Source organism: Idiotropiscis lumnitzeri, chromosome 1 (genome assembly GCF_059441095.1).
Source record: "Idiotropiscis lumnitzeri isolate Australia: NSW breed Sydney's pygmy pipehorse chromosome 1, RoL_Ilum_1.0, whole genome shotgun sequence".
NCBI lineage: Eukaryota > Metazoa > Chordata > Actinopteri > Syngnathiformes > Syngnathidae > Idiotropiscis > Idiotropiscis lumnitzeri.
Window position 1 is genome coordinate 20,797,190 of NC_142391.1, and position 25,111 is coordinate 20,822,300.

Sequence of the window (25,111 nt, forward strand, 5' to 3'; positions counted from 1 at the left end):
GGTCCATTTCCGGCACAAGATGGCGGTATAGTTTGTGAATGCCATGAGACGAGTCACTAATAAACCCAAAAAGAAGATTATTTAAAACTTGCCCGCTGAGCTTTCCGTGATCGTTTATTGATGTTATTGGCTTTCGATTCAAAATAACACACGCGCACAAAATATTGCTATTTGACTAATTATTTATTAACCTTGTCAAAGGTCGTAACCCCATGAAGACGCCATGAATGTAGTTCCCGTGGTAATGGAATATAAAGTCAAACTTGGCACCAGATGTTGTCGTTGCTTCCAATTTATATGCAGCACACATTTACTAGTTAAAACCTCGCGTTTTTACATGTAAAACACACATGTATTATAGCATTGTGACATGACATAATGGCATTTCATCGAGCAGCTGGTAAGTTGTTGCGTGAGGCTAATGTTAGCCTAGCCAGAACGGATTTGTTTTATCAACATTTAATTGTGTTAAACTTTCTTTCCAGCCACACGGGACGTTTCTGGACTGAGGTTCAATAGTCTGGCTTTGGAAGAGTTGAGGTAGCGGATGTTTTTGTGTTGTTATTGTCTTATTTTGAGCAAATCAACGAATTGTATGACGTTTCCCAACTTTTAATGAACTAACGCACATCTGCATCAGAAAATATCACGGCACACTCACCGTCGCCATAAAAAATTAACCGAAAACGTATATAGTATACTGAAATAATGTGTGGTGAAAGAGATAGGCATTTTCATTTTTCTCGATACGCGGCGTACTTCATCGACGCTTAGACAACGATGCATTATTAGTAACAAATGAGTCATTTTCAGACCAATTAGACACACACCCCAAAAAAGAAGAGACTGCGTGATTGTTTGGTTGTTGTTGTTGTTTTTTTTTAATTTGGGCAGGATAGGTTTTTTGTTGTTGTTGTGCATGACCATGGCCTATTTGAATATTTGTTCACTGTCTTTCAAACTGCTGCTTTCTGTGTATGTTGAGGTACCGCAGTACTCGCAAAGTGGTTGTACACAATAGCCGAGAATATTCTTTTTAAAGCAGAATTGTTGATGGAGCTACTGTAGATCTAATTACGTTGACAGTGGTGCCTGTTGTCATGGCCCACTATTAACAATTTTGCGTCTATAATGAGAACATTCAACAACGTTTCATGTCTGAGCCAGTGAGGAGCTGGAGAGGTGCACCAAGGAAACCCAGAGGCTGCAGGAGGAGGTGGAGCATGCAACCAAAGACACCTTGGAGAAGTTTGCCTGTGCATCCAAAAATATTTGTATGACTTGAATGAATGGAACGAAACCCATCTTTTCTTTTCTAAATCGGCTTTCTTCTTTCGCAGATCCATCTTTGGACAGTTCACCCCACCAGCAATGTCAGAGGGATGTTAGATCCACCAGAAAGAATGCTCGGGGGACAGAGGCCATAATGGATGTTCATGAGGTTTGTAGAGAGAGAGAATTGTTGCTCCTTGTTTTATCAGTACATAATAGCATCATAATTGCTCAGCGCATTCAGTCCATCAGAGAACAAAATGAGTGAGTTATTAAGTGCACTCTTAGTTTTCTCATGTTTAAAACTGAAACATTGATATTAAAATAAGTTAAAAATCATAGACACTACAACAACTGGCACACAAAGCGTCAACAGATTCAAACTCAATTAAAACGAGAATTTCTTTTATTGCATTCTGGACAGCTCAACATAATATTGAAATCATAAAGTTAAAAGGCAAAATCATGAATAGAATAACAACTGGCCCTTAAACGTTTCCCCAAAACCTTTGGTCCAAGTCCATATTTTGCCAATTGGTACGTTCACATTTCGCGGTTCCGATTGTGTGTAGACTTTTCAAAACCCACTCTATTAAAGGCAGGGACTAAATTGAATTAAAATGTCCTGTTAGAATGGGAGCGCTGATTACAAATGGTGGCCAGGGGGTGGCGATGTTGAACCACGAACTGAGCTCATCCAAAGACAACAGGCTTCGCATCAGCACCAAGCTGCAACTGCTAAGCTAAATAAGAAGGTTTATGACTAAGACCCCACCCCCCTGCTGAGTCAACTTTTTAAAATAAAAAATATATTTTCAGGACATCCTTGCAGCAGCAGCTGGTCAGTGAACTGCAGTCAGGCCGTAAAGATAAGTTGTGATAAAGATAAAGATGTCCTTTATTAGTCCCACAATGGGGAAATTTGAGGTGTTACAGCAGCAAAGATATAGATCACACAGAGTCGACGGCGTAATGTAGCCGTTAATGTATTTCATTAGCAGCAGACATTCATAAAAAGCATGCAAATATACAAAGTATAAACGTATCGAAAGACGATTTATGTGGTGAACCCCACTGTGCTTGTTCCTCTTCCCCAAGAAGACCGGTGACCTGCCACGGTGTCGGCCCCAGGAGGAGGCACAAACACCGGGACGAAGGTGGAAACAAGCTCTTCTGGAGGACAGTGACCAAGAAACCAAACGGGTAACCTGAATAATCTACGGGGCCTGGGCACACCTGCATCATCACTTTTTCCGAGATATTTAGGATGTCAATTCTCCCAGGTAATCAGTGAGAGAAATACTAACAATTTCTCCATTCATCCATTGTGCCTTGCAGCCCACCACAGAGCACCTGTGGACAGGCAGATAGCTATTCACACTCACATTCACACCTATGGGCAATTTAGAGTTTTCAATCTATCTTAAACCCATAATATTGGTTTGGGAAACGAATATGAGTGTGCCATATTTGTCCACAATGATCTTACTGAATTATATAACTTTTTATAAGTCAAACTTGCATAATTACAAATTTTAATTTTAATATTTCAATTTAAATCAAGTCGTATTTACTATTTAAAAAACACTTTGGAAAAGTATTTCTCTAAACTTTTCAACTATGAATTGTACAATTTTAATTGAATTAAATATATTATGGAAAGCCATTTTTTTCTTTAAGGTTTTACAGTAAAAAAAAAAAAACATACAGTGGGCCTCCGCCATTTGCGGGTTGTAGAAACTGAGCCAGCCCCTCGCATAGCGGAAATCTGCGTGAAGTTGACTTCTGTTGAAAACAGAATTGCAAAATTAAAAAAAAACAAAGATAAATATTTGGTTTTCCACCAAAATTGGGAGGAAATGGAGGAGGCTGAGAAAAAAAAATTACAAATATGCAGGTGCTAAACTGTGAGTACAACTTAAAATATTTATTTCAAATATGAAGTTAATGATAATTTTTTTGTAAAGTTAAACTTTATTTGCCATTAATCATATCTAAACGAATACCTCCCTTGTATTGGAAAACTTGTCTGCTGCGTGTTACTATGCGTTTGACAGCAGCTCAAAATCGACATGTCCAACCTCTTTGTCTACTAGAAGAAGCTCAGCGACAGCATGGGACCCTTCTCACTGAAAAAGAGACCCCGAGGCTTGAACTTCAGGGCAAAGACAAACTGGTGGAGGTGCTCCGGTGTCAGCTGGAGAAGAGCAACCAGAACATCAACGTAATAGATCGGCAGAACGCCCTCCTCGACACCCAGATGATGCAGCTCCAGGTTGGCCACGTGGCGCGCCCGGAGAAGCAGCGGCTCGCCGTCACAGGTAGCTTTATTCACAGCAGCCACTGAATGCAGTGAGCTTCTAATGTCTTTTTCAGAGCTGGCATCCAAATCGTTGGGTCTCAAGCATGCCTGCCTACCGATCAAGTGTGAAATTGCACAATCAAGTCAATCTTTTGCCAGCTGACTAGCTCCCAGAATGTGTCGCTAGAGTGTGCTGTTTCTTCGTCCATGACTTTTGGTTTGATGATTTAATTTTTTTTGTAATAAATTTTTCTACCAGAGTTAATTGGTTACAGTAAATAATAAACTAGTGCTGCAACCGACAATTAGTTTAATAATTGCTAAATCTGTCAATTAATCAATGAATTAGCTAACAGTTTTAGTTTTTTTCCATCCTTTCATTCAAAAACAAGACATTACTTCAAATTGACAGTGCAAAAATGGTATCAACATAAACTGATTATGTTTCATTTTCTGGTTTGGTCTGTGATATTCATCAAAGAAATGTGCAAAAATGTTGATAATTTTTCATAGAAGGCTACAGAAATATAGAATGTCGAATATTTACTGTTGAGCGGCTGAAATTACAAGAATTATAAATTAATCAAGGTCTCCTAATTATTAATCCATTATCAAAACAGATATTGAAAAATTTTACATTTGGTTTGTTATTGATTAATTGCACCTCTTAAAAAAAACAGTTTTATTAAACTAATTGTAATTCGAATAATTCAGTTGAGAATTATGTAACTTTTGAAAAAGAATATTTAAAAATGAGGATGAATTAATGTTTTAACATTAAAGTGAAAGTGTATTGTGCATATTTTATATACAAATTTTTCTTCTTTTTTTTTTAACTTTAAAAGATCTCCTTTAATGCTAAAGAAAAAAAAAGAGATCATTCCGTAAAATAGCGCTTGAAGGCTCACTGTGGTCCGCGGGACTTCTGCACGCCATATCAAAAGTAAAAAACTAAAAAAAAAAAAAACAGTGATTGTACTTGTAGTTGTTGTACTGAATGAGCTTTTGGATCATTATAAGCTCCGTTTGCTTTGCGATTTGCTTCCTCTGGCCACGAGTCCCAATACTTTTGTTCATAGCCTGCAGCTTCGACATCTACCACAGATCCCTGCAATGATGTTTCTCAGAAATGTCTTAATGTTTCCTGGCTTTTGTTGAACAAACACAGAAATGTATTTACCTTCTCAACCAAGCCCTTATTTGATGTGTTTGAAATTCCCCACGGTTGTGATTTCGGCATGTTGTGTTTTTTTTCTGGCACCTTTTCAGAGGCGCACAGAAAGCTGCAGCGGCTCCACAGCTGTGCCTGCGATGAGCACTGCGGCGTCGTGCTGACACTCCAGGGCCGACTGAGGAACACCCAGACGGCGCTTGACCGGGTTCGGGGCTCCCGGAGGAAACCGGAAGGGGGCCAGATGAACGCACTTCAGGCTCGAGTGCAACGTCTGGAGGAGACGCTGGAGAAAGTGAATAAGGTGAATGAAGCGCACCCAAGCCAAATGACAGAAGAGTCTAACTGTTATTCACTTAACTGCAGAGAGTGTCGGGCATATTTTTGAGAGGTGTCTTGACAAACCAGCGTGTAATCTCCACATGGGCTGTATTATTAGGAGCGGTCGGACCAAAACTCCGTAAGCCAGTGGCAGATGCAGGAGCTGGCCTTCATCAGGGAGGAAAAGAAGCAGCTGACCCGCGAACTGGATGCCGTTTGCTCCAAGGTCAAACATTTGAGGGAGAGCCTCAGCGAGCTGGAGGCCAGACTTCACAAGGTGAGGCCCCACCTCGCTCGCTTTCTGCTTCAAATGGCTTTTTTCTACACGTTTGCTTTGTTTCGTAGATGAATGAGGGCTTTGTCAACTGTCAGGAGTTCATCCAACTGAAGGAGCAGGACTTCTCCCGTTTCAAACTCAAACATGTCCGAAACTTGAAGGTAGAAATCCAATTTATGTACACGTAATTACCGATTGGAAAGGTAACTCACTCAATAGCGCCCTCTGGAGCCTTTTGACCAAAATCAAATCAGCCACTGGTACCAGTTTTACTGATCGACAGTGGTCACCAATACAATCCAATCCAATACAACTTTATTTCTAGGTTAATCAGAGTTCATGAAAACTTTCCATCTCACTATAATGAATTAACTATAAAAAAATGAAAGGAAAAAGAAAAAGCTTTTTTTAAAAAACTGAAACTACTTTCTACGTTTATAAAATAAAATGCAACAAATGTCCTTCGTTTTCGTCTGTCGATTAATATGCATGGGTTTTCGGTGTGAATTTGAATTTTTTTTTTTGTTTTGCTTAACAGAAGCAGCAAGGTCAAACAGTCGTTTGAGAATTGTTTTGTCTTCTTCTTTTTCTTTAAGCTTGCACTTGACAGATACCCAATGTAAAAAAAAAAAAAATAAATAAAAAAAAAATAAATAAATAAAAAAAATACAACCTTAACTAAGACTTGGGAATTTAAAATAAAATTTAAAAAAATGTTCTAAAAATGAATTTAAATAAACTGAATTAAAAAAAAAACAAAAGTCAAAATAACTATAATAATAATAAATATATTTAACAATACCAAGCTATGTAAAACCGATGCATTAGTTTTATTATTATTATTGTTGTTGTTAATACGGTTTTAACCGTGGCGGGCACGTTTATTATCTTTCAGTGATTCTCAATGTGATGCTAAGTTGGTTGCTAAATTACTACCCTAGTGCAGTGCAGCATTTGATTTAAGCTCAATATATAAATTTCGTCTTTTAATTTTTGCTGAAAAATTTGTCGTGTTCGTGGTTTTGTTTGAGAACTATCTCTGGGATACCTGCTTTTGACTGGGCGAGTCGAAAATACAAACCCTGAAATTCATGCAACATGCATGGCTGCTTCAAACCAGGTGGTTGACTTCCTGTTTGTCTCACGGCATAGGTCCTTGGCCCTTTTTTGAGAGTCCTCTCATGATAAACGTGTCTCCCCAATTTTGTGTTGATTCACCAATCAACTGGTGTCTGGGGATAATAAAAACAACACTTTCCAGGGAACGCCGTTTAGGAAGGTATGTTTATGAATCCCTAGAATACCTTTAATACATTACATTCAGCAGCTTTCACATTCTTGTAGAAAATGAGCTTTCGAGCACATGTAGCCTGGTGAGCATCTACAAAGTGGGGATTTTAGGCCCACAAAACACGAACCCCCTCCAACCTTCATACTCTAAAAAAAATTGCGCCAGACACCAGTTTCACCTATCATCACGAAATTTGGTGAACACGTCTTGCCATTCATATCAGGACGTACCAATAAATCTCAAGGACTCTAAATGAAACAGGATGTTATGCATTTTGGTTTTAAACAGCCATTTTGGGTGAATTCCACTTGGCAATTGAACCTACGAGCAGGTACAGTTGACTCAGGCTATTAAATAGTGAAAATATGCATATAGTGGGGGCCTCAACATACTCTAAAACTCACTAATGTTCTCAAGCGAATGATGAACATTTCCATATTTTAAGGGTCAGACACACACACTGAAAACAGGTTTAGCAATGTCCCTTGGAAATTGAGGTAAAAATGTGCTCTTGCTCCAGTTTTACTGAGTGGGAAAATTTCAAGGACTAATGTCAGAAATTGAACAGGAAGTCGACTATTTTGATTGAAGCATCCGTCCATCCATGATCTGAACCGCTACCCGTCGCAAGCGTTGCGGGCGTACTGGAGCCTATCCCAGCTATCTTTGGGCAGTAGGCGGGGTCACACCCCAAATTGGTTGCCTGCCAATTGCGCAGGGCACAAACACAAACATCCTCTTTCACAATTATACAGAGGGACAATTTATAGCGTTCAGTCAACCTACCATGCTTGTCTTTGGAATGTGGGAGGAAACCAGAGTACCCGAAGAAAAGCCACGCAGGCATGGGGAGAACATGAAAACTCCCCACTTGAATGCTGGCGCCGGAATTGATCCCACGACCTCTGCACTGTGAGGCAATTGTGCTAACCATTGAGAGAGAATTCCAGAGCTTTTACTTTGACACCCTTCCTCTAGAGAACTCTTCTATCATAATGTTCTGTGTTAGTGTCCATTAATATCCTATTTAAACCAGTCTAAAATTGATAAACGTCATATAACTGGAGTCATAAAATTTCTAAAGACTCATTTAGGTCAAGCTACAGACAAGCTGCAGGTTCACAGGCGCAGGAAGAACAACCCCACCCGACTTTGATATACTGAGATGCTTTCTGCGTGTATATCACATAATGGTGAAGCCTCACCCTTGTCGGGGTACTATAAAATAAACATTATATCTAAATAAACTCGCCCATCTCTCTCCGCTGGACATATTGAGGAACACCGTGTGCATTTTTTTCCCTGTAGGAGTTCCAGGGTGAAACTGTAACTCCACCTGGCCTGGACTCCGTGATCCCATCTGCTGCACTCGCTGATCCTCGTCCCTCCACGCGGGACGCCCGCAACACCCGGATTAAGGTAACGTTCTGCACCTCTCGTGTCTGCTGTTTATCTTGGAAAGTCTCATGGCAAAGCACACCTGCTCTATTAAATGTATAGTGTACAATAATTTCATGTCGCGATCCTTCAACTTCAGACAGACTCATAGTGTCGTTGCTGCGTTTTTTTTTTTTTAATTAACATTTAAACAACTTACATTTCAACAAAAAGCAACACATGCAACCAGGGAAAACGATACTCAGAGGCATATATTCTTTTTCCTCTGCAAAAATATGCGGAATTACTGGAGCAAATCAACAATATGAGTATTCTGTTTTTTATTGGTGTATGTTTTTAAAAAGTAAATGACTGTAGAGTGCTATTTTTGTATGGCTTTTCCATTCATTTTAATTTTGAAAGATGATTTCTACAGTTGTGATCAAAAGTTCTCTGTGCTGCTATGAAAGGGAAGTTTACATCCTATTTAGTAAATGTGCTTATGCAGTTTTTTGACAGGAAAGACATGAGACAGCGGCTCTCGTTAATGTGGGGTTGGGAATCGATTCTTTTATTTTTTTACATCGATGTATATTTTGAGCGGTTAATATCGATATTAAATCGATTTTCAATGAATATTTACATCCCTAGTTTGGTCTCATTGAAACCCATCTGCGCCCAAGATCCAACCATTGGGCTGATGATTTTTGGTTATCTTCTCCTCTTCCTTTTCCACGATCCCATTAACTCTGTGTAAAGGAACAGTGCCAGTGGCTGCCCCACAGCATCATACTAGCACCACCGTGCTTGCGTTCTCCTCCAGACATGTTGCTGGGCATTGTGGCCAAACGGCTCAATTTGTGTTTGGTCTGACCACAGGAGGTCTTATTTCTGTCCATGTGATCAGGAGCAAACTTCAGTGGAGCCTTAAGGGGCCACTTTTGGTGCGAGGGCTTCCTTCTTGGACGGCAGCCTCTCAGTCCGTGACACCTGATGCAAAACACGCTTGACTGTGGACACTGACACCTGTGTTGCAGCAGCTTCTAATTTTTGCTCCTGACCAATTTTCTCTCAGCAGCTGGTGATAGCTTACATTTTCTACCTGATCCTGGCAGTGAAAAAAAAGTGCCATGCGGTTCACACTTGTTAACACCTGTCTTTACTTTTGCTCCTGGGACCTGCAGCTGCTTCAAAATGGCTTCAAATGGCCTTCCTGGCTTGTTCAACTCAATGAGTTGCTTTTCAGATCTATGCTGAGCTCCTTTGACTTTGCCATTGTAGCGCGGTGGGCTTTTATGTCCAATGGGCGTCATTTAAATGGACTAAGAAGTCAACAGCTCTAGTCCCTCATAATCACTCACAACAAGTTAAGAGGCCACACTATGAAGCTCATTTTATTGACACGACATTGTAACTCTCCAAAAGTTCTCATTTTTTCCTTCCTTCCTTCCTTCATTACTTACTTACTTACTTATTTCCAAGCCCCCCTCCCACCCTCTCTAATAATCTATTGTGTGTGAAGTTACCTGAACAATATTACATCTCGCTACGCCCAGGACCGGCACTCACAGGACCTTGGAGGACCACACACCGAAAAGGCCGCCCTCAGGAGGAGGTCTGCACCGGCAAGAATGCACAGACCAGTATTGTACGTGCCCCTCCCTCTATACGCTAGGAGGATTAGCTTTGTTCCCAGGCTAGCTGGGATTAAAAAAAAAATGTGATGAAACAAAGTAAAAGAAAGAGGAAGTCATTGTGTGGAAGTGGGTGGAGGGGAATGGCCGCATACAAATTCCACTGTGTAGCAAAATGCCAAATTCAGACACTATATTCAACGTCAAAATATTTCCCATACGACAAACTGTCCGCTTCATAAAACCTTGACGAATTATACAGGAGACAGTTAAAAGCAAGGAAGTGCAAATTTCACTTTGATCATTAATCCAGCCCATTTAGCGCTGAGATTAGTCGTTACATTCATTTGGTCCCCCCCCCCCACTTAAAAATTGTATATGAAAAGTATTTAATACTTTAATTAATTTTTTTAGTTCATTTCTCACTCACGGGATCATCCAGTCGGAATGGCCCATTTTTTACTTACCAGCTCAGTTTATATTTATTTTGATCAGGAAACTGAAATTAGTTATCATTTTCTTTTTGGGAGAAATTAGGAAATAAATGACCACTTAAAATCTCAATGAGGAATTTGGCCACACCGCCTTTGCTCTTTCCTTATTTCAGTGATCAATTTGCACCACAATTAACGTTGACACCCCTCCCTATAACTTCAACATATCAAAAGGATTAACCTCTTCGTGGCCAATTTAGATGAGAATGACGAACTGTGGAAGTGAGCAGAGGTACATAGATGATTGCTGGGAGGAGCGCACATTGCCACTTTATTTTTTTTAGGCTGATTGCGATATTTGGCTGAATAAACATCTGGCTGCCCTCCATGACTCACCTCTCCCCCACTATATAAAAACTTTAGCACCTTACGTCGGTCACATTAGCACTTATCCGGTGCAATTTCAAATGACTGCACTGAAGCGGGCAGTTAGCAACTAGCTATGCCTGCACTTGAAAATGTATCTTCCCATGACAGTTTAGCGTTATTTAAATTCCCAAGCAAGACGCCGACATGCTCACCGCCTGTCCACAGGCCAATCACAGCCAAACTGGCCGGTGGCCAAGCGTTGCTCATCGCACTGTGGAAAGCCACAAGATGACGTGGATGAATTCCAGCCACTGGTGTCTTGAAGTGGTTGAATTTCACAACTCCAACTTGTAGGCACGGGGTGAATGAGCCTCCATTTTGCACGCAATTAGCAGATATGCCCAACTGCTTGATTTTCTTTCACAATTTTGAAGCCTCATTTCTTATACTTGGCATTTTTTTATTTTTTGAATCATTGAAATTGTGTTAGTCTGTAGCACATATCCAACACAAATATTACAGTGATACAGTCCAACTTTAGAAAACCACTGTATTCCTTTTTTTTTTTTTTTTTGTAATACCGTGCCATTTTCCCCAACAGCGGTGAGCAGTCCAAAGCAACCCGGCGCCAAACAACAAGTGGCAGCAGGTAAATGCGCATGACATTTTGCCTACGCCGAAGCTAACCAACCCAATAACGTCATTGAATTTTCTTTTTTCTTCCCAACAGTGGGACGACGACAGAGAGTGAGCGGTCGCCTTGTTTTTCTAACCTAGCGCTGCCTTCTTAATAGCAAACCTCCCTCCAGCAGTACAGTACAACAAATCATTGCTATTTGGCGCTAAACCGTTGACAGTATTTACAAGGCACGCCTTCTGTGTTCTCCAGGTCACATTCGGTCGTGTTCGATGACCGCGACGCAGCACACTTTGCACCCGTGGCGGCGGGCATCGGGTTGCAGGTCACCTGTGTACACCCTTCTCACCTCTGACCCAGGACACATCTGACAGACCCAGACACAGTAAGTGGTTAAATTGTACTAAATGGGTGGACGAAAGGTCGCCACAGCAAGAGGGTAGCGCTTTAGCCTTTTGTATTACGTCTTGCAGAAATCTGCATTCCCGAGCAAGATGTTCATCAAAGTATCATGTTGAGTCGAAAGCAATATGTGTCAAATATGTGTCAAGTCAATACATGTCTTTTCATACAAGTGATATGGTGGACTTGCTGATTTCTACGTATGTGTTGTAATTTCTATAGTTACATGTAAGTGGCAGAAGCATCTGATTAACATTCAATAGAAAAAAAAACATGACCAATAAATGCGCAATGTAGATGAAATGTCTCTTAATACCCGGTGGGCAGTTTGTGATCAAAGTACTTGCGACACAAAAATAGGTGGAGGAAAGACAACCGAAATGGGCGGCAAAAATTTCCATCACAATTTAATTTTTTTTTTTTTACAAATATATAACTACTGTAATGTATAAAAATAAAATCATCATTGAAAAGCCATAAATCATTAAAAATAATTGTTGTTTGTGCACGAACGAAGCGATGAAAAACGTAAAACTGGTGTTTTCTTAGCACAGGCTGAATAAGGTGTGCTGTCGTGTTTAATAAACGCTTGACTTTCCCTGAAGCGTCTCAGCCACACGACAACAAACAGCTAGCAAGTTGGCGATGCCGCGGACGAGAAAAGGCCCGCTTCACGAGTGCCGAGTGGCTCTCATCGGAGCGTGGATAGCCTCATGGCGACCCATGCGCTAGAATCTGCCAAATGTGCCTTATTTGACACATTTGGACATTTTTGTTTTTCTTTTCGTCATTCAAATTCGGCAGGATGGTTCGCAACACCATTCTCTGTTGGGTGTCAAATTTGCACGCTGTCTATAATGTCACTTTACGGGGACTTGATTTGGGGGCTGTAACCGATTGACATTTCTGTTGATATCAATGTGAAAAGTTGATTTCCGATGTTTCATCTTGTGATTGTGGTCACGTCACAAATGAAACGATAAATCCAAGTAGTGATGAAACAATTAAATGATTAATGGTTGACTAATCCATGGTCAAGTATTTTTATTCAATGACTAAATGTTTGGAGACCTTGATTCAAATTGTCTCAGGTTTTCGGCCTCCTAACAATCAATATTTTCACAGTTCTTTAGTCCTCCATGAAAGTCGACTGATTTTGTGTTTAATCAAAATAAGACATTGGGAATCATTTTGGACGTTTATGTGACGTTATAGACGAGACCAGTGACGGGAGTTGGACTTGATGATTTTGTATTTTCTGCACTGTCAATTTGAAATGTCCTGAGTTTGAATACAGGGCTGGAAATGGACAAATGTTTCTTTTTATCCGGTTCACTGATTCATCATGGATTCAAATAATTGACTGATCAATCATTAATTGCGGCCCTAAAGTCAAGGCACCGTTGTATTTGTGAACTGTTTGGGTTGAGAAAAAGAATAGCAGACTTGTCCTTGATGGCACTCCCAATTTGTCCTTTGATGGCGTTGCAATTTGTCACTACATGACGACGCTACTACGCTCCCTTAAATCGTCACCAAGGCTCACCCGCTCTTGTGTCACTCGTCCTTCAAACCGCGCCTCATTACGTGACGCTGATATTTAATTGATTTCTTATCAAAATGCAAGCAGTTAACGTGGCGATTACAGGGCCGCTCCACAAGGCCGTCTCTCACTCGACACATTGGGTGCCAACAGCCAAAGATAACACACAAAGGAAAAGGAAAGCACAAATGTTGAAACAGCGGCAGAGAGCGTTATCGCCTGCGAGCGTGTTTGCTTGGGCTGCACTGACGGTGGAAGAAAACGCTGGAAGGAACGACATGAAAGTGACGCGGTTTTGTGGAAAAGGTCACGGGAGGCTTGAGCATGTCTGAACAGGAAGTGCATCGCCGTTTCATCCTGGTGCAGGATGTTGTCGGATTGCCGTTGTTTTGTCTGCTCTATCGACGGCCTTTATCTTCCATGTTTGTCCAGTCGGGATGTTTTTCGGTTAGTCGGTAATTAAAACAAACATTCAAGCAGTTGTATTGTAAAATTAAAACACTTTAAGCAACCTTAGGGCTTTTTGTTGCTGACAATACAAATGTGGCTTAATGAATGATTATTATTTTGCGTGTGCGTCTGTGTGTGTGAGCGTTTGTGTGTGGGTTTATTTATATCGGCCCCTCCATTATATCGATTCTGTGCATGGCTTGACCTGCTTTGGGTCGTGTGTGAGCTGGAGACTCTGCCGACAAACTTGGTTTCCTACAATACATCAGCTGTTTTCTGAATTCAATTGCTTGAAAATAATTTTGTAATTTAACTAAAGCTAGCTTGATTTTTTTTTTTTTTAATTACATTTGTTTTCATATGAAGTGAATACCCAATTATTCACGGTTCAGCATTCGCAATGCCACATAGTGCTGATTTTCTTGGGGGGAAGGGTCTTAACCACCATTATCTGTGGAGAAACACACTGACAGTATTTTATTTTATTTTTTTTTTTAAATCTATCCCCCATGATTAAAAAGCCTGCATTTTTGCGTTTTTCTCCCAAACTTTTGGGTAATTCCCACTGTTTGTGCATTTTTTGCTCTTTGCAGTCGGGCTCGGGCTTCCCGTGCCTGCGTGGGTGATTGGGTGCTCTAAATTGTCCCAAAGTGAGATTGTGAGTGTGAGTGCGACTGGTTGTTTGTATATGTGTGGATGGATGAATTAAATCTGTAAGTCATGGGAGCACTGTAGTTGTAGTCGTGGCAAATAAAGTGATGTAATGTTTGATTTAAACATTGGCCTAACAAGGATACCCACTGGTCCTGTTAACACTCACGTAAAAGTGCTGCATGGAGAGAAAGTTTGCGTTCTTTATGACTTCAGTAACTTTATTAAATGTTCTCCCGTGTGTACTTTGGGGGCGAATCGCTGCAAATCCACTAAGTAAATGGCAGGAACGAGTCGATTGCAACAGCTGCAGAGACCCGAGCATGTCCCGCAACCACTGACGAATTGAATGTTTCTAGGGACCCATGTTATCGATATTACCATGTCAACTGAATCAATTAAGCCGTTGTCGTTGTGGACACTTACAAGATTCAGCTCAAAACAAATGAGTTCAAATGCATTCAATGAATTTCATATTTTGAAAAATATATGAACACATGGAGATAAAATTAATTCAAGCCTTGCGTTTAAATAAAAAATGTGTACACGTACAATTAGCAGCTTGAAAACCATTTTGGCCACCATTTGCTCCCGCAGTGGCTGAAGATTGACAGGGAATTAATGTCCCACTCGCGTGGCACTACTACACTCGTGTTTGTTTTCCCTTTGCGATCACACGGTGTCCCTTTTGGGGAGCATTAATGAACGCTTCAGTGTGGAGGGTGGAAGGGCGCGGCGGCGTCTTGGTGCAGGGAGAACACCACTGGGACACCAAGGTTTCACTTTGACTGCTGATTACCCTTGTTGATAGAAACAAATTCACTTTGAATGAGCTCCAGTGACACGGTGTTCCCAATGTGAACATTATTCAGTGGGTCAGCGTGTTCAGCGTTCTGCATCATTAGTTGTCCCAAAAAAAAAAAAAAAAAAGCTACCTTGAACTCCAATTGTGTATGCTATTTTTAGTTTGTATCAGGCATGCACTGCTACCACTTTTTTTTAGCCTGATTCAAAGTACTTTTGTTGGAATATTTCCTGATACTTGTAAATTGTGATGAAAGTTTGTTTAATTGGAACCAAATAGTGTTTTCACTGAATTGTAAGCTTCTTTAGCGTAGCGAGTTGTCATGACTGAAATTTTAACATCCAACTGCATCTTCTTCTTTCTGCCATGCTACATTTCTCCTAAATGTTGCTTGGAACACAAAAGATTTTGGTTATGAACTGTTTTGGTCTGAATGCTAATGGGCATTATGTCAAAGGCGTGCACACGTAAGAGACAACGACTTCTATTTTCATCGACATTGCACTTGCGCCAGGGTGGAAAAATTGGCACATTTTATTTATTTTTTTTTCGTGCAGGTGCATGCCCTTTTTTTTAGTATTTATGGGAATTTGGCAGACCGTGCTGTGCCATGCTGGCCGGCTCCAGGCTGCTTTCTTTTCTCTTAAGTTGTGGCACAGGTGGTTTGATCAAGGTGCAGGCAAACAAATTTGGTGCGCCAAGCACATATGTGGTTAGTTGTTTTCATCTTTGTCAATTCATTTTGGACATAAGCCTTTGGAGTTCTTTTAAAATGGATTTCTTGAGGTATTGGCGAATTGTAGTTCACTTTATTACCCCATACTTAGTGACTTTTTATTTATTTTATCTTTCGCTCGACAAATACTTTGTGGATTGAAAAAACAAAACAACTAATACTGAAACAAATAAAACTACTGAGTAAATGAATAAAAAAAGGACAAAAGTCAAAATGAAATAAAAACTAAGTTCAATGAAAAATCCCAAACTATTACAACCCTGCTGCATTGCAAATTAGAATCTGTGCGCAATTGCCTTACCTGGATAAATACCGCTTCTAATATTAAAGTCAGTTATTCAGATTTTCCAAAGTATTTCTTTACGGCAGGTCTCACTTGTTGATGACAAATTGTGTTCTATCTTACATCAGCACTTCGAGGAATTTAAAAAAAAAAAAAAAAACAAGACTCCAGTTCTCAGAACACATCTCTAAATCAGGGGCAAAACATTTTTTCTTCAAGCTGTTCATTTGGCACTCCCAGTTGAAGTTTACTGTCAAACCGACGCTTAAAACAAAGCAGAATGCAACAGTGTATATTTAAACACCACAATGGTAAAATACTTTCCGAGTAGTCGTTCTCCGAAATTCAAACCTGCTTGTATGACGTCAAACCTATAAAAAAAAGAAACATCACAGCAACACAGTATCTAAAATAAAAACGTCAAAATTCTCTCCAAAAGTAGCGATAAGGACAGCCGTGGCCTTGTCACTGACAGCGCTTGGACTCACGTTGACTGGAAACTATGAAGGCTTTGTTTATTATCTGTCAGACGGAGGCCTCGTGCTGTCACAGGACCGCGCCGAGGCAACAACGACAACAGCGGCAGCAGCAACGGGCCGCCTTGAATGGATGCGCTTATTCGTTTAAGGCGCACGCCGGCAATTTGGACTCATGGTCGTTGCGGCGATGGGTGACGGCCACGTGTCGGTTTCAGTTCGACAGTCGCTTGTTGACCGCGCGTTGAATTGTTGCACCGGTTTCAGCCTCCCTGATGCACTGAGAACACAGAAGGGTTCCAGATGTGAGTCTTTGCTGGTCGGAGACAAATATTGCACAGATGTGAATGAGCACGAAAGGCAACAGCAGTAATCAACTTTGTTTTTTTGGCAACCGTACACGAGTACTAAAGACTCTTTTGAGTCAGATGCTGATTTGGTTAATAGGCCAAACAGAATTCCGCTGTATCTGCTGAATAATGGAAAAAAACATAATAAATAAAACAACTTGACTGAATCAGGAACATTGTCCAAATTCTTTTTGGGGCGGGGGTGGATGAATGTCATTATTTTTTTCTCATGTTGTAATGTGTTTAAAACAACAACAACAAAAAAAGCTTGATTTTTGCCAATTCTAAAAGAGCTCATTTCGCCGTGCAGAAAAGGGAGCAGGAATTATTCAACATTACATGATTGTCATTAACCAAAGTGTCCAAACAAATCGTGGCTCCACACCAAAGGACTGAAAGTGTTATTGATTGTTCCTGCGCCACACCCTTCGACAAAGTTTCTTGGAAAAGCGCTCAGGTCAGTGTGGTGGCAAACAAAGCTCCCTGTAGGAGGTAACATGTTTGGGGATTGTTTACAACAGATCACTTGTGCTGTGTTGTTGAAGATCAGCCATCCGATAAGAATTTTATTTTTACCCTCAGCCTACTTCTCCGTCTTGCTCTCTCTCACTTGATTGCAAAGCAAGGAAGAAGCCAGGAAACGTTGTTGACTTGAGGGGCTTTTCCTTTTAACGCGCCGCGCCGTACAGTAGCTCCGGTTCCTCTCCGGGTGGATTTCCTTCTCGCGTGTCCCGGACTGTGTATAAATATTGAAAGAGAACAGCGTGTGAGACGAGGCATTGTTCGCAAACAACTCTCTTAATGGCTGCACGAGGATGGTGTGACTGGGCCGAGCTCCCCTCCCGCCCCCATTTAACCAGTCGCTCGATATTACTGGAAGGAAATCAACCGCATAGCTTCGCCTTAGCAAAGTCTGTTTAGTTCCCAGCTAACAAGCTATACAAAATGCTGTCGATGGGTTCAGGCTTAGTAGTTACGTGGTAATTTAAGAATGGGTATTTGAATGTTGGGGAAAAAAAAAACATCTTTATAGTCATAAAAAAAATAATGCAGTTCTTGACAAAGAAGCGTTTCCCATGAAAAACAAAGAAAGTTTTAAAAATATGAAAATATTTGGCAAAAATCTTGATAAAAAAATCTGCAATTAGGCAAATCTGCGGGTGCCCAACCGCGAATATGCAAGCGTCTAATGCAGGGGTGGGCAAACATTTTGATTGGCGGGCCACAATGGGTTCTGAAATTTGACAGAGGGGCCGGTCCAGTAGCATATGGATGGAATACTTTGGTAACCTCACCTCATTGGAGAAAACAAATACATTTAATTTTAAATGAAAGTGAACAAAAGCATTACAATAATTTATATATCATTGAAATACCACAGTATTTAGAAAATAAAACGACAAGGTTTCTTCTTTTTTTTTTTTTTTTTCCAAGTTCAGCGGGCCGGATTAAAACGTTTAACAGGCCGCATGTGGCCCCCAGGCCGTAATTTGCCCACACCTGGTCTAATGTATTCACAGCCATATGTTCTTCTTCCTCTCAAAAAAAAAAAACAAGAAAATAATATTACTGCGGATTATTGAGTCACCTACTTTAATGGTAAACTCTTCCTTTTTTTATTCTAAATGACTATTATACTGCCCCTGGTGGCCCACTCAAGTACAACAGAAGGATGTGTGCCTTCAGCGTCGTAGCACGTTGTGTCAAATGGTGAATGTACAATATTTATTGATGAACCGGTGAAAAATTCACAGAATGCATGGGTAGAACATGCAAACTCCACACTGGACTTGAAAACGGAACCTTAGAACTTTGGAACATGTATGGTCACCATTAGCTCGTCATGAAACCTTTATCGTTACTACAACTTTCTATGTTAACATTGCCGGTGTTGCGTTTAGATTAGATTTCAGATGATGAGGATGATGATGATGACTTTAATTCCACTTCTAAAGTTTATTTATCCCACGCCATGCAGTTAAAATGAATGAAGAAAAGACAAAAGCTACGCGAGAACATGAATTTGCCTCCAGAGACTTTCGACTTCTTATCGACGGGAGGAGCACAATCGGGGGAAACTGGTACGATACACAGGAAATGTTTTTGTTATGGTCATGAAAAAAAAAAAAAATCACAGTCTTTGGCAGCCGGCTGGCTTTCCACTCAAAGGGAATTGACGGCCATTTGTAATAGCAATTCTTGAGGATGTCGGGGGCAACTGGAAAAGAAAACAATGCGCCACTAAGGATGTACAAAAGGCTCCCGTCGTGCATGACGAGTGTGACAGGTTTGCCTTTGTGGGATCGCATGGACAGCATCCTGCCAGGCAAAGACAATTTCATTTATTCAGTTTAATTTTTACGATACATGAAGCTAATTGATGACTTTAGGAATGTAGCCGGTCCTCGTGAGGAATAAAGTCCAATGCATCCCTTCTGCCAGGTCATTTTTGCAGAGTATTGAAAATTAAACTGTGATATCAATTTATTCAATATGTGTGGGCAGGAAGTAAAAGACATGCAGGTGTTGATCTTTCGGTCGCAAACCACAACTCGTGACCATAGGTGAGGGTTGAAACGTAAATCGACCGATCAGATTTGGAAGTGCCGCTCTTCATCCCAACCGCTTCACACTTTGCTGTGAACCACTCCAGCGAGAGTTGGAGATCACGGCTTGAAGAAGTCGTGCAACCCAGGGGTAGATAATGCAGTGAAAACAGCAGGGGCCCCAAAATTGAACTCTGTGGAACACCATACAACAGTGGGACAGGGCAGAAAATGTCATTATTCAAGCCTCTTTTTGGAAAAATTGTTCACTTTTGCCCGACAGCCGTTTGTATTAAAATATCTGCGATATTGTGAATATTCTTCTCACATCTTTTAAAGCTAAACTTAGACACAGTCCGTTGATGCCTGAGCTCACGAACAGCCTCTTTCTGACTTCCAATAGAGCGTAGCAAATTGGCGGGTGGTTGGCTTTGTGACGTTGCACATTGCTCTGCTGTTGTGTAACTCTATGCAAAACCTGCGGTCACACACGGGTCACCACGGACAGTTTTTAATCCCAAAAAAAGCGTCAAGGTTCTAGCTTTATTTTTTCTGCCATTGTGACATGACGCTTTTTTAACATCATAAATGAACACGTTCAAACAATGAGCCGCCGGGTCTGCTTACAAAACCTGTTGGGGGGGTTGAATGGTGGGAAATGAACCACACCTCCAGCGGACAAAACAATCCTATGGCGGGCCCGTCACTTCTACAGCCTTTGAGAAAATAAACTGCATGGGCTTGACCTTGAAACGCAGACGTACACATTCCTTTTTCGCACCCATACAGGCACGTGGCAACCATTTTAAATTGTGCATTTAAAAAAGCATGTTTCCTTTAAGGTCTTAAATTTGATTTTCCATCATGAATCCTTAAATTCCATGAACTAAGCTCCACATTCCGCGCTCGTAGCACGAGTTGTTCCTCTGCTGCCTTTCTCTCCCAGGAAACCAGGAATTTGCACTGGTAGATAAATCCAGCTGTACTGTACCTTTAATGGCCAGCTGGCACGCATCTATCACCTTCAGTGAAAAGGCCCTGGCGCCCCCAACGCCCTGACAACCTGGCTTGTATATCAGCCACCCCGCCTTACACGGCTTGTCTCAGGGGCCTTTGCAAAGCGCCGTGACTTAATGTGTGCCTGGTACCAGGCTCCACTGTTTAGCGGCCCCACTATGGGATGTAATGGTGGGTAATGTAAAGGGGATGGGAGGTGTGCATGTACTGTAGACAGGCTGGATAGATAGCTTGGCTTATACAAGACTATATGTTTCACACATTGTCGCCATTTTACAAACACTACTATACACATACACAGACCATTATGAGAATAATATGAATTATAATCTTTACATTGCAATTGAATGACCATCAAAAAATAATGAAAATATATCCCCATCATGTAGAATATATACTTCTATGTAGCTACAGTACAATATTCATACATGTATACATAGATATACATATAACATATACATATAATATGTATACTGATTAGATAAAGATCAATAATATAATTTTAGAGAGCGCACACCAACTTGATTGAAAGTCCTATCAAACCAATGGGAATGTGAGTAACTCAATCTGCCAATAACTAGAGGCTAGGAAGCTGTCAACTCGCACAAAAAGCTAATACAGCAATCTAAAGTAATTTGTTGACAAAAAGTTGTTCAGAACCAGCTCCAGCTGGGCGTCCAATCAAGCCAACAGGAAGGGAAACTAAAACAGGACCGAAATGTCACTAGAAATGTAGTCTTTGGCTCTCTAGCCAGCTGCTAGCTAGCTTTCAGCTAGCCTGAGAAGTTAATGTAGCAGCCTAAAGTCATTTGCCCACAAAATGTCACTGAAAACCAGCTCCTGTTGATAGTCCTACATAACCAACAGGAACAGAAATAAAAATACAGTCGGACGAAAATCCCCAAATGGAACCAGCATGTCGCTATTGCTAGGTATCGGGAATTCAAACTTGCAGGTACCATTGCCAACGAGTAGGCACCATTTGGCCGAGTCAGTCGATATTTTCTTTCTTTCTCATGAATGGACGTTTTGTGGTGAGGTCAAAATTCGCCCAAGGGGTGGACTTGTCATTGACAAGGACTGGGATTCATAAGCGTTTATCCCCCAAAAAATCATTTACCCGCTGTGGGATAAAGTCTCTTTGTTGTGCAGCGTGTGAATTGTGTTGTGGGATACAGTGAGTAACGCCATGAGACGAAATTCAAGAGTTCATGGGAAAAATAATTGCCTTGGTTATAATTCAAACTGTAAATACGCCACAAACTATGATCCCCAAACACTTAAATATAATTTCTAACTGGTCTTACAGCCTTTAAAAATAAATGGCTTAGGATACTAATTTAGATTATATGATAAAGTCTAAATTAAATGATTTAATTTTAATCTTATTTGACTAAAGTTGAATTTTTTTGTTCTAGTTAAAAAGTTGAAATATCACAAGGATAAAGTTGATTTTTGTAGTGTGGTGAAAAATTTGTAATGTTCTGAGAATTTTTTGTAAACGAAATTTTTGCAATACATGTAATTTGTTTTACTTGTCATCATTTAGTGCACAGAAATATGCAGATAGTTGTGTTATACAGAACATTTTGCAAAATATAAATCACCAATTGGTGGGGTTGACACTACATGTATCATTTGTTCTTTCGATTTGAACATTGAAACGCCAGAAAACAAGACTAAGATACCAAAGTAAAACCAGTTGGCAGCTATCCAGCTCGTGGCGAGGTAGCTTTCAGCGAGCAACGGAAGCTAACGAGCTGTCTAAAGTCTGTCGTCCACAAAATATTACGTACTTAATACCAGCTCTGTCTGAGGGTCAGAAAAAAAAAAACACAGTTGATGGCTGGCTGTCTAGCAACTGGGTAGCTAACAGCCATCACTTAAAGCTAACATAGCCCCCTGAAGTCCTTTGTTCACACAAGGTTGATGAAAACCAGCTCAGGCTTGGAGTCCTATCAAGCCAACAGGAATACAAATCACCCCCCCCCCCCTTCCACAACCCCCACTACCTCCCAGGCCCCCCTGCAAAGTTGGCGGTTACATTAGCAAACAGCAAGGCCACTAGCAGCTGGCACATGTGGCTAATGTAGTCAAGATTCCTCTCAAACCAACGGGAATGGGAATAAGAACAGGACATCCATCCATCCATTATGGAATGTGGGAGGAAACCGGAGTACCCGGAGGAAACCCACGCAGGCACAGAGAGAACATGCTAACTCCACACAGGAAGGCCGGAGCCGGAATAAAACTCACGACCGATGCTGTCTCTCACTATGAGGCCATCGTGCAAACAAGTCGGGCCACCGTGCCGCCCAGAACAGAACAAATATACCAAAATAAAAATAGTTTGGGACTTATAGTTAACACCAGATCAACTCAAGTCATTGGGAGTGGGAACAAAAAACAAGACAAGAATACCCAAATAAAATCAGTCACCATTCAAAAATCGAGAACAGGACTGAATGGAAAACAGGGATCGTGGCAGCTAACAAGCTAATGTCGCCTGACTAATGTTCCATTCTTGCATTTCATAGTTCTGACAAAATGAAAAAAACAACTAATCTGACCCTTTTCTTCATTTTTGGGGGGACTGGATTAAATAAGGAATAATCAATTTTATCTATTTTTTGCTGCCAATTGAAAATGTAAAGAACGAATGATCCCCAGTTTGTTCTCTGTAATGAAATGCAAAATGCTGCACTGCCTTACAAGAAAAGGTGACAGTGTCGCTCTGCTGAGCAAACACAAAAAAATGAGCGCTTGAACCGTTTTACCCTTTTCTTCCAGACAAATTACTCCAACTGTTATCCTTCCCCCCACCCGATGATTCTCTTGTGCATTGCTCTTGTTTGAACAGATGCCGGACCCCCCTCGGTCTTCCATCCTCTAGCGTACAATGAGGTAACACTCAGTGGCATGAAGAGTTCAGCGCCCAGTGGCTTTCTTTCCAGGAGAGAGACGCAAACGCCGCCAATTGTGTCACTTCCTGCGCCAAAACTAAATGGAGGACCTTAATTTAAGAATGGCCCTTATGCAAGAGACGGCGACCGCGCTCACCTTTTGAATGTTTATTTTAAAGGGGACGTGCTGTATTTTGGAAAACTATGGCGGTGGGGGGGGGGAAATCCAGCTTTCTATATTAGAAATTGTAGCTGCACACGTGTTGGGTACGAATGACACGTTATACGGTATAGCAATTGTATATCTTTCAAAGGAGAAGAAGAGAAAGATGTCAGAAGCATATCGATGTTGTCGGGCGGAATTCGTGCATCTTTCAGATGACTACTTTTCAGGAGAAGAATCAAGAACCGCCATCTTGAGTGACCAAACATTTTCCAGGTTTAGCCACATAACGTTCCGCATATATTGAAACTTGCCAGTCGCTCGCTTGCCGTCTACATTAAATTCTTAATACTTCACAAAAGCTAACCACATAATTTTTGTGAACTTTTCTATTTGTTCTAATATTTTTATATTCTTCTAGTTTTTTTACCTAATGAATGTGATTTTTTTTTTTGCTGGATATTTTGCTTTTAGCAAATGTTTTTTTTTCTTATACACAGATGTTGTTCTATTAGTGTGTTTTTAAAATATTTGGCCCAAGATTTTAGTATTTTTCATCAAATATTTTTGGTATTGCTCTACAATGTTTTATTAGGTTTTATTAATATTTAAGTAATATTGTCTCATTTTTATTTTATACACATTTGTTTTTCATATATTTTGTCATTTTTTGGTCTTTGTGTTTTTTCTGTATTTTATTTTTTTGTAAACATTTGAAAAAAAATAAATTAGCATTATTGCTTTGGCTCTCATGAGGTTATGTTTTGACTTTGAGTCTCGAAGGATATCCGCTATAGGCCTTCTTTGACTGCCTTTTTGTTTCTCCACAAAGTCATGGGCCTTCAAATGGCCCTGCAGTTTTGTTTGCATTCTCTTTTACTGAATGCTGCGTTGAGGTCAACTGTCTATTTTTTGAAGCATCTCATGTGCGAGGTTTCTAGCCGTTCTAAGAATGAAGCCGAGATGAACAGCTGGTGTTGTCTGTAAATAAGCGTTGCTCTTGGCCTCTCACAAATGTCCAGTGTCCCGTTTCCTCTTCACAGGCAGACAAGATAGTCCGAGTTCCACTATGCAAAGGGGGTATCGTAAAGTCTCACCCATGTCACCCCTGACCTAAAAACTCCAGCCTCTGGTCATACTGACAGTTTCAACCAATATGACAAATTTTCAATTGCAAACTTCCTTTTAAGTACCATAATCTTTCACACAGAACGCAGCCAAAAATATTTTCTGCAGCAACACACAAAATGTTTAGTATCTTTCGCAAAGACAATTCACAAAGTAGCAGCATCAAACCAATCTTTTGCACAAAATGCATCAAAAGCGGAATATTGCCATGGGCAGTGTGAGCGTTTAACTAACCGTGTCAAAAATAATCGATTAATCGACAACTAATTGATTGGGAGTCATTTTAATCATCAAGTATTGGTTTAGAGCTGTTGTTGAACTCAAAATTGATTTCAGACTCTCAAAAGTAATTATTCATTCATTTTTTTAGTCCTTTATGAACATTGGTTCATTTGTTGTTGAATCAAAATAAAACATTTGCAAACAAACTGAGCCAAAAACTAAAATCAGTTTCAAAAAGGTTGGTAAATATCACATCAATCACTTTTGTGTGATAATGCCCAATTTTTTTTTTTAAAGATAAACTAATATCAAATTAACAACTATAATTGGTTAGTAATAATTGGGGGGGTC

The 25,111-nt window shown here is 40.5% G+C and overlaps 1 protein-coding gene across 1 annotated transcript; it reads left to right on the forward strand.

Annotated features, from left to right (window-relative positions):
- The first annotated feature begins 342 nt into the window (after positions 1–342).
- On the forward strand, positions 343–24,028 carry LOC148343636 (uncharacterized). Its single transcript, XM_088287624.1, has 15 exons — positions 343–400; positions 486–540; positions 1,168–1,274; positions 1,341–1,441; positions 2,371–2,474; positions 3,352–3,593; positions 4,844–5,049; positions 5,185–5,343; positions 5,412–5,504; positions 7,943–8,053; positions 9,568–9,659; positions 11,050–11,097; positions 11,179–11,195; positions 11,338–11,470; positions 23,205–24,028. Exons 1-14 carry the CDS (start codon positions 379–381, stop codon positions 11,454–11,456), a joined length of 1,476 nt encoding a protein of 491 aa, XP_088143750.1. The 5' UTR covers positions 343–378; the 3' UTR covers positions 11,457–11,470; positions 23,205–24,028.
- Positions 24,029–25,111: the final 1,083 nt, after the last annotated feature.